This window comes from Scyliorhinus torazame, chromosome 31 (genome assembly GCF_047496885.1).
Source record: "Scyliorhinus torazame isolate Kashiwa2021f chromosome 31, sScyTor2.1, whole genome shotgun sequence".
Lineage (NCBI taxonomy): Eukaryota > Metazoa > Chordata > Chondrichthyes > Carcharhiniformes > Scyliorhinidae > Scyliorhinus > Scyliorhinus torazame.
This window is the reverse complement of record NC_092737.1, coordinates 6,058,871-6,067,245: the sequence shown is the minus strand read 5'-3', so window position 1 is coordinate 6,067,245 and position 8,375 is coordinate 6,058,871. Positions and strand designations below refer to the sequence as shown.

Here is an 8,375-nt window from a genome sequence, read left to right as displayed (position 1 = left end):
ACAGCACGGGGTTAGATGCAGAGTAAAGCTCCCTCTACACTGTCCCCATCAAACACTCCCAGGACAGGTACAGCACGGGGTTAGATACAGAGTAACGCTCCTCTACACTGTCCCCATCAAACACTCCCAGGACAGGTACAGCACGGGGTTAGATACAGAGTAAAGCTCCCTCTACACTGTCCCCATCAAACACTCCCAAGGCGATGTATCCTATCGAGCTGTACCCCAGCGTTATTCACGGTTATCAAAGTTACGTTGATAATGCCGGTGTCCCCAGGCACACAGAAAAGTTCAATTCAAATTGGACAATTCAGCTTAAACGTTGCAGTAATCGAGTCTGCTGTTGTGCCAATCAGGGCACTCGCGGTTTACAATCGGAAAGCGGGGCAGTGGGAGATCAGGCTCCCTAATTAATCCTGCCAATGAACGGGAATGGAGGTGGTGGCTTTCGAGTAGATGTAGCTGCGGATTCGCACTGCAGCCTGGAGAGCAGGCCGAGATCCGGCATTAAAATCCCAAGGGGTGCGGAGCCACGGTGCCACCATTGCTGACCACGGCAGCCGAGATGGCGCGCATGTTCTTGAAGACCTGCTTGGCGGAGCTGGAGCTGAGGGAGTCCAGACTGTCCGTAATGCGGGCGTACGCCTAAAAAATAAAACAGGCAAATGCTGGTTACCGTGTTCGCACACAGGCCCAGTTTGTACTCACCCCGGCAGCTTCAGCTCCCAGGACTGGGCAACTGGGGATCTGATCGAGAGAGGGAGGTTGGGGTTGACGAGGTGTATCAGGCGATGGAAGGATTCGATCGGGTCCACAGAGAGAAAACGGTTGTCGAGACGGGAGCAATTCAAACGGAGAATGGATGTTTTTTGGCGAGGAAGCGGGTTCAGTGTTTCACAGCTCGGGGGGGGGGGGGGGGGGGGGGGGGGGGGGGTCGAGGGGGTTAATACAGAGCAGCCGTTATCAAGCTGATTAGCAGAAAGCTGGCCAGTGATGAGAAATGTTACCCCCCCCCCAACCCGGGGTCAGTGCAGTGGTCAGGCCCCTCCCCCCCGGGGGTCAGGGAAGTGGTCAGGACCCACCCCCGGGGTCAGGACCCCCCCCCCCCCCCCCAGGGGGGGTCAGGACCCTCCCCCTTGGCGTCAGACCCTTCCCCCTCCCCGGGGTCAGGGCAGTGGTCAGCCTCCCCCCCCGGGGTCAGGGCCCCGCCCCCCTGGGGTCAGGGCAGTGGTCAGGGCCCCGCCCCCCTGGGGTCAGGGCAGTGGTCAGGGCACCGCCCGGGGTCAGGCAGTGGTCAGCCTCCCCCCACGGGGTCAGGGGCCCCGCCCCCCCCCCGGGGTCAGGGCAGTGGTCAGGGCCCCCCCACCCCCCGGGGTCAGGGCAGTGGTCAGGGCCCCCCCCCCGGGGTCAGGGCAGTGGTCAGGGCCCCCCCCCACCCGGGGTCAGGGCAGTGGTCAGGGCCCCCCCCCCCCCCCCGGGTCAGGGCAGTGGTCAGGGCCCCCCCCGGGGTCAGGGCAGTGGTCAGGGCCACGCCCCCCCGGGGTCAGGGCAGTGGTCAGGGCCACGCCCCCCCGGGGTCAGGGCAGTGGTCAGGGCCCCCCCCGGGGTCAGGGCAGTGGTCAGGGCCCCCCCGGGGTCAGGGCAGTGGTCAGGGCCCCCCCCCCCGGGGTCAGGGCAGTGGTCAGGGCCCCCCCGGAGCCAGGGCAGTGGTCAGGGCCCCCCCCCGGGGCCAGGGCAGTGGTCAGGGCCCCCCCCGGGGCCAGGGCAGTGGTCAGGGCCCCCCCCCCCCGGGGTCAGGGCAGTGGTCAGGGCCCCCCCCCCCGGGGTCAGGGCAGTGGTCAGGGCCCCCCCCCCCCGGGGGTCAGGGGCAGTGGTCAGGGCCCCCCCCGGGGTCAGGGCAGTGGTCAGGGTCCCCCCCCGGGGTCAGGGCAGTGGTCAGGGCCCCCCCCGGGGTCAGGGCAGTGGTCAGGACCCTCCCCCGGGGTCAGGGCAGTGGTCAGGGCCCCCCCCCCCCGGGGTCAGGGCAGTGGTCAGGGCCCCCCCCGGGGTCAGGGCAGTGGTCAGGGCCCCCCCCCCGGGGGTCAGGGTAGTGGTCAGGGCCCCCCCCCCTGGGGTCAGGGTAGTGGTCAGGGCCACCCCCCGGGGTCAGGGCCCCCCCCCCGGGGTCAGGGCAGTGGTCAGGGACCCTCCCCCGGGGTCAGGGCAGTGGTCAGGGCCCCCCCCCGGGGTCAGGGCAGTGGTCAGGGGCCCCCCCCGGGGTCAGGGCAGTGGTCAGGGCCCCCCCCCGGGGGTCAGGGTAGTGGTCAGGGCCCCCCCCCCTGGGGTCAGGGTAGTGGTCAGGGCCACCCCCGGGGTCAGGGCCCCCCCCCCGGGGTCAGGGCAGTGGTCAGGGCCCCGCCCCCCCGGGTCAGGGCAGTGGTCAGGGCCCCCCCCCGGGGTCAGGGCAGTGGTCAGGGGCCCCCCCCGGGGTCAGGGCAGTGGTCAGGGCCCCCCCCGGGGTCAGGGCAGTGGTCAGGGACCCTCCCCCGGGGTCAGGCAGTGGTCAGCCTCCCTCTCTCTGTGATTATTTAGATTTCCAGAAGGCCTTTGACAAGGTGCCGCTCAGGAGACTGTTAAATAAGTGAAGAGCTGATGGTGTTCAGACTATTTTCTAAACGGGGAAATGCTTCGAAATCAGAAGCACAAAGGGACTTGGGAGTCCTTGTCCACGATCATCTTCACGTTAACGTGCAGGTTCAGTCGGCAGTTAGAAAGGCAAATGCAATGTTAGCATTCATGTTGAGAAAGCTAGAATACAAGACCAGGGATGCACTTCTGAGGCTGTATAAGGCTCTGGTCGGACCCCGTTTGGAGTATTGTGAGCAGTTTTGGGCCCCCGTATCGAAGGAAGGATGTGCAGGCCTTGGAAAGGGTCCAGAGGAGGTTCACAAGAATGTTCCCTGGAATGAAGAGCTTGGCGTACGAGGAGCGGTTGAGGACTCTGGGTCTGTACTCGGAGTTTAGAAGGATGAGGGGGGGGGATCTTATTGAAACTTACAGGATACTGCGAGGCCTGGATAGAGTGGACGTGGAGAGAGACCTGGATAGAGTGGATGTGGAGAGAGAGACCTGGATAGAGCGGACGTGGAGAGAGACCTGGATAGAGTGGACGTGGAGAGAGACCTGGATAGAGTGGACGTGGAGAGAGACCTGGATAGAGCGGACAGGGAGAGAGACCTGGATAGAGCGGACATAGAGAGAGACCTGGATAGAGGGGACGTGGAGAGAGACCTGGATAGAGCGGACATAGAGAGAGACCTGGATAGAGCGGACGTGGAGAGAGACCTGGATAGAGCGGACAGGGAGAGAGACCTGGATAGAGGGGACGTGGAGAGAGACCTGGATAGAGGGGACGTGGAGAGAGACCTGGATAGAGCGGACATAGAGAGAGACCTGGATAGAGCGGACGTGGAGAGAGACCTGGATAGAGCGGACAGGGAGAGAGACCTGGATAGAGCGGACAGGGAGAGAGACCTGGATAGAGCGGACAGGGAGAGAGACCTGGATAGAGCGGACGTGGAGAGAGACCTGGATAGAGCGGACGTGGAGAGAGACCTGGATAGAGGGGACGTGGAGAGAGACCTGGATAGAGCGGACGTGGAGAGAGACCTGGATAGAGCGGACAGGGAGAGAGACCTGGATAGAGTGGACGTGGAGAGAGACCTGGATAGAGCGGACGTGGAGAGAGACCTGGATAGAGTGGACGTGGAGAGAGACCTGGATAGAGTGGACGTGGAGAGAGACCTGGATAGAGTGGACGTGGAGAGAGACCTGGATAGAGCGGACAGGGAGAGAGACCTGGATAGAGCGGACAGGGAGAGAGACCTGGATAGAGTGGACGTGGAGAGAGACCTGGATAGAGTGGACGTGGAGAGAGACCTGGATAGAGTGGACGTGGAGAGAGACCTGGATAGAGCGGACAGGGAGAGGATGTTTCCACTTGCAGGAAAAACTAGATGCAGAGGGCACCATCTCAGACTAAAGGATGATCCTTAAAAACAGAGATGAGGAGGAATTTCTTCAGCCAGAGGGTGGGGAATCTGTGGAACTCTTTGCCGCAGAAGGCTGTGGAGGCCAAATCACTGAGTGTCTTTAAGACAGAGATAGGTTCTGGATTAATAAGGGGATCAGGGGTTATGGGGAGAAGGCAGGAGAATGGGATGAGAAAATATCAGCCATGATTGAATGGCGGAGCAGACTCGATGGGCCGAGTGCCTAATTCTGCTCCTATGTCTCTTGGTCTTATGTTCCCGGTCAGTGGCGCGGTCAGGGTCTGACGGTGACAACGCCGGGGGGATGAGAGGGTTTCAGCGACAGACAGGAGAAACGCTGAGAAGGTTGTGGATGGACGGGAGTGAGGACGGGTCACTCACCTCGATACACCAGGTCTCACAGAGCAGCTTCTCGTGCTGGGCACTGGCCTGCCTCTGGCTCAGCGAACGGGAGGCCCTGTGGACAAACAAAGCAACAGCAGCTTCAGGCAAAGGCGCTTAGCTAAACGGAAGCTGCAAAATAAAAACAGGAATGTGGGGCCGAACAGAGGGAAGGCGGGGGGGAACATTTCAGGCCGGGACACTTCCTCGCAGGAAGAGGCGACTATTCAGCCCCTCGAACCCGTCCCACCGCTCAACCAGATCGAAATCTTAACTCCACCGACTCCGCCTGGGTTCCGTCATCCTGAATTCCCGCACCCACAGAAATCTAATCAACACGGCTTTTGACTATTTCAATTTTCCAATTTGAAGGTTCTGCCTCCCCCCCTCCTCGTTCTGAGTTCCCGCCCCGACCAGGGGGAGGCGCTTCTCTCTCTCGACCCTATCGTCATCATCATAAACCCCTCGGTTAGATCAGCACTCGATTCGATCACCCCTTAATCCTCTACACTGAAGCCCAAGTGCCCTGCCCACCTCCCCGAAACCTCGTCAGCCCTGGTATCGTCCCGGTGAATCTGATCCAGTTACCGGCCCCCTCCAGCCACGGGGAAACACCTCTGTCCGGATTTACTCCGTCCAGATCCCTCGTCATTCCGTACACCTCTCTTAGGTCTCCTCCTTAAACCCCTCTGCTCCAGGGAGAACAATCCTAGCTTCCCCCCGCCCCTCCCTTAAAACCCCTCTGCTCCAGGGAGAGCAATGCCAGCTTCTCCCCATCTCTCCACATGGACCTCCGTCCGCGCTCACTCCCACGACACCCTGTCGGGTTCACCAGCTGAAGGACGCGGCGCGAGAAACACAAGGAGCGTCCGCCGGGGGACGGAAGCTTTCAAGCGGCGGAAACACTCCTGAGAGGGGAGGGGGCATTCTGCCAAGTCGGCCAAGGCTGCATCGCCTGCTTCGAAAAAAATAAATTCCACCCAGCGAAGTGTAAAGCACATTTGTGAGCTGGTGATGCGTGGGGGTCGGGGGGGGGGGGGGGGGGGGGGGGGGCGTTCGCCACCTCAGGGACACCCCTCCCAACTGACGGGAGAACCTTCGGAGTGCGGTTACCGTCGTGAGAGAGGGAAACGGCGCAGCGTATTTTGAGCACAGACGTTTCGAGTCCGGGTGACCCTTTGTCAAAGCTAAAAGGCCTATAACGTGGGAGATATTTATACTGCGGGGTGAAGGAATGGAGGATGAGTCATAGCCGCAGAAACCCAGGAAAAAGAGTGGTCTCCTCTGTATCGGAGAGAGCAAACGCAGACTGGGCGATCGCTTTGCTGAGCGCCTTCGGTCTGTGAGCATTCAGGACCCTGCCCTTCCCGTTGCTGCCATTTTAACACAAGACCCTGCTCCCACGCCCACATGTCTATTCTTGGCCTGCTGCAATGTCCCAGTGAAGCTCAACGCAAACTGGAGGAACAACGTCTCATCTTCCGGTTAGGCACACGACAGCCTTCCGGCCTGGACATCGAATTCAACCACTTCAGATGATCAGCTCGACCCCACCTCGACCCATTTGGCTTCATTTCATTTCAATTGTCTTTTACCATTTATTTATTTCTTGTCTTTCTTTATATATATTTCTTGCCCACTCTTTCCCCCTATATTATCACCCCTTTCCTTATCTTTTATCAAATCACGAGCATTCGGAGCACTGCTCCGAGCTCACCCGAGGAAGGAGCAGCGCTCCGAAAGCTAGTGACATCGAAACAAACCTGCTGGACTTTAGCCTGGTGTTGTGAGACTTCTTACTGTGCTCACCCCAGTCCAACGCCGGCACCTCCACATCTTATCTTTTGTCCCCTTTGCTTCCCCCTTCCCCTCTGACCCACCTATGTCTCCCCTCCTCCCACATCTACATCTCTCAGTTTACCCGCTGATTTTAGTTTCTCTGCTGTTTTGCCTTTCACACCTTTTGTTCTCTCTGGGGACTGACACTGGTACTCTTCCCCTTCGTTTCTGTAGCTATAAGCAATCCTCTGACAGTGCGGCACTCCTTCAGTACTGACCCTCTGACAGTGCGGCACTCCCTCAGTACTGATCCTCTGACAGTGCGGCACTCCTTCAGTACTGACCCTCTGACAGTGCGGCACTCCCTCAGTACTGATCCTCTGACAGTGCGGCACTCCTTCAGTACTGACCCTCTGACAGTGCGGCACTCCCTCAGTACTGATCCTCTGACAGTGCGGCACTCCCTCAGTACTGACCCTCTGACAGTGCGGCACTCCTTCAGTACTGACCCTCTGACAGTGCGGCACTCCCTCAGTACTGATCCTCTGACAGTGCGGCACTCCCTCAGTACCGACCCTCTGACAGTGCGGCACTCCTTCAGTACTGACCCTCTGACAGTGCGGCACTCCCTCAGTACTGACCCTCTGACAGTGCGGCACTCCCTCAGCACTGACCCTCTGACAGTGCAGCACTCCCTCAGTACTGATCCTCTGATAGTGCGGCACTCCCTCAGTACTGACCCTCTGACAGTGCAGCACTCCCTCAGTACTGACCCTCTGACAGTGCAGCAATCCCTCAGTACTGACCCTCTGACAGTGCGGCACTCCCTCAGTACTGACCCTCTGACAGTGCGGCACTCCCTCAGTACTGACCCTCTGACAGTGCAGCAATCCCTCAGTACTGACCCTCTGACAGTGCGGCACTCCCTCAGTACTGACCCTCTGACAGTGCGGGCAGTCCCTCAGTACTGAACCTCTGACAGTGCGGCACTCCTTCAGTACTGACCCTCTGACAGTGCGGCACTCCCTCAGTACTGATCCTCTGACAGTGCGGCACTCCTTCAGTACTGACCCTCTGACAGTGCGGCACTCCCTCAGTACTGATCCTCTGACAGTGCGGCACTCCCCTCAGTACTGACCCTCTGACAGTGCGGCACTCCTTCAGTACTGACCCTCTGACAGTGCGGCACTCCCTCAGTACTGATCCTCTGACAGTGCGGCACTCCCTCAGTACCGACCCTCTGACAGTGCGGCACTCCTTCAGTACTGACCCTCTGACAGTGCGGCACTCCCTCAGTACTGACCCTCTGACAGTGCGGCACTCCCTCAGTACTGACCCTCTGACAGTGCAGCACTCCCTCAGTACTGATCCTCTGATAGTGCGGCACTCCTCAGTACTGACCCTCTGACAGTGCAGCACTCCCTCAGTACTGACCCTCTGACAGTGCAGCAATCCCTCAGTACTGACCCTCTGACAGTGCAGCAATCCCTCAGTACTGATCCTCTGACAGTGCGGCACTCCTTCAGTACTGACCCTCTGACAGTGCGGCACTCCCTCAGTACTGACCCTCTGACAGTGCGGCACTCCCTCAGTACTGAACCTCTGACAGTGCGGCACTCCCTCAGTACTGACCCTCTGACAGTGCGGCACTCCCTCAGCACTGACCCTCTGACAGTGCAGCACTCCCTCAGTACTGACAGTGTGGCACTCCCTCAGTACTGACCCTCTGACAGTGCAGCACTCCCTCAGTACTGACCCTCTGACAGTGCAGCACTCCCTCAGTACTGACAGTGCGGCACTCCCTCAGTACTGACCCTCTTGACAGTGCGGCACTCCTTCAGTACTGACCCTCTGACAGTGCAGCACCCACTCAGTACTGACCCTCTGACAGTGCGGCACTCCCTCAGTAATGACCCTCTGACAGTGCGGCACTCCTTCAGTACTGACCCTCTGACAGTGCGGCACTCCCTCAGTATTGACCCTCTGACAGTGCGGCACTCCCTCAGTACTGACCCTCTGACAGTGCGGCACTCCCTCAGTACTGACCCTCTGACAGTGCGGCACTCCCTCAGTACTGACCCTCTGACAGTGCGGCACTCCTTCAGTAATGACCCTCTGACAGTGCGGCACTCCTTCAGTACTGACCCTCTGACAGTGCGGCACTCCCTCAGTACTGACCCTCTG

The 8,375-nt window shown here is 59.9% G+C and overlaps 1 protein-coding gene across 2 annotated transcripts in view; it reads right to left on the bottom strand.

Moving 5' to 3' along the window:
* Nucleotides 1-58: 58 nt before the first annotated feature.
* Nucleotides 59-8,375, bottom strand: part of acadvl (acyl-CoA dehydrogenase very long chain) — a 169,061-nt gene continuing 160,744 nt past the window's right edge. The window contains exons 18-19 of one of the 2 annotated variants that reach the window (XM_072493234.1): nt 4,413-4,488; nt 59-645 (exon numbers count right to left, since the gene is read on the bottom strand). In XM_072493234.1, coding sequence (XP_072349335.1) covers nt 508-645; nt 4,413-4,488 — 214 coding nt within the window. In that variant the 3' untranslated portion in view covers nt 59-507. The remainder of the gene's footprint in view (nt 646-4,412; nt 4,489-8,375) is intronic. The other variant, XM_072493233.1, reaches the window with a different exon arrangement.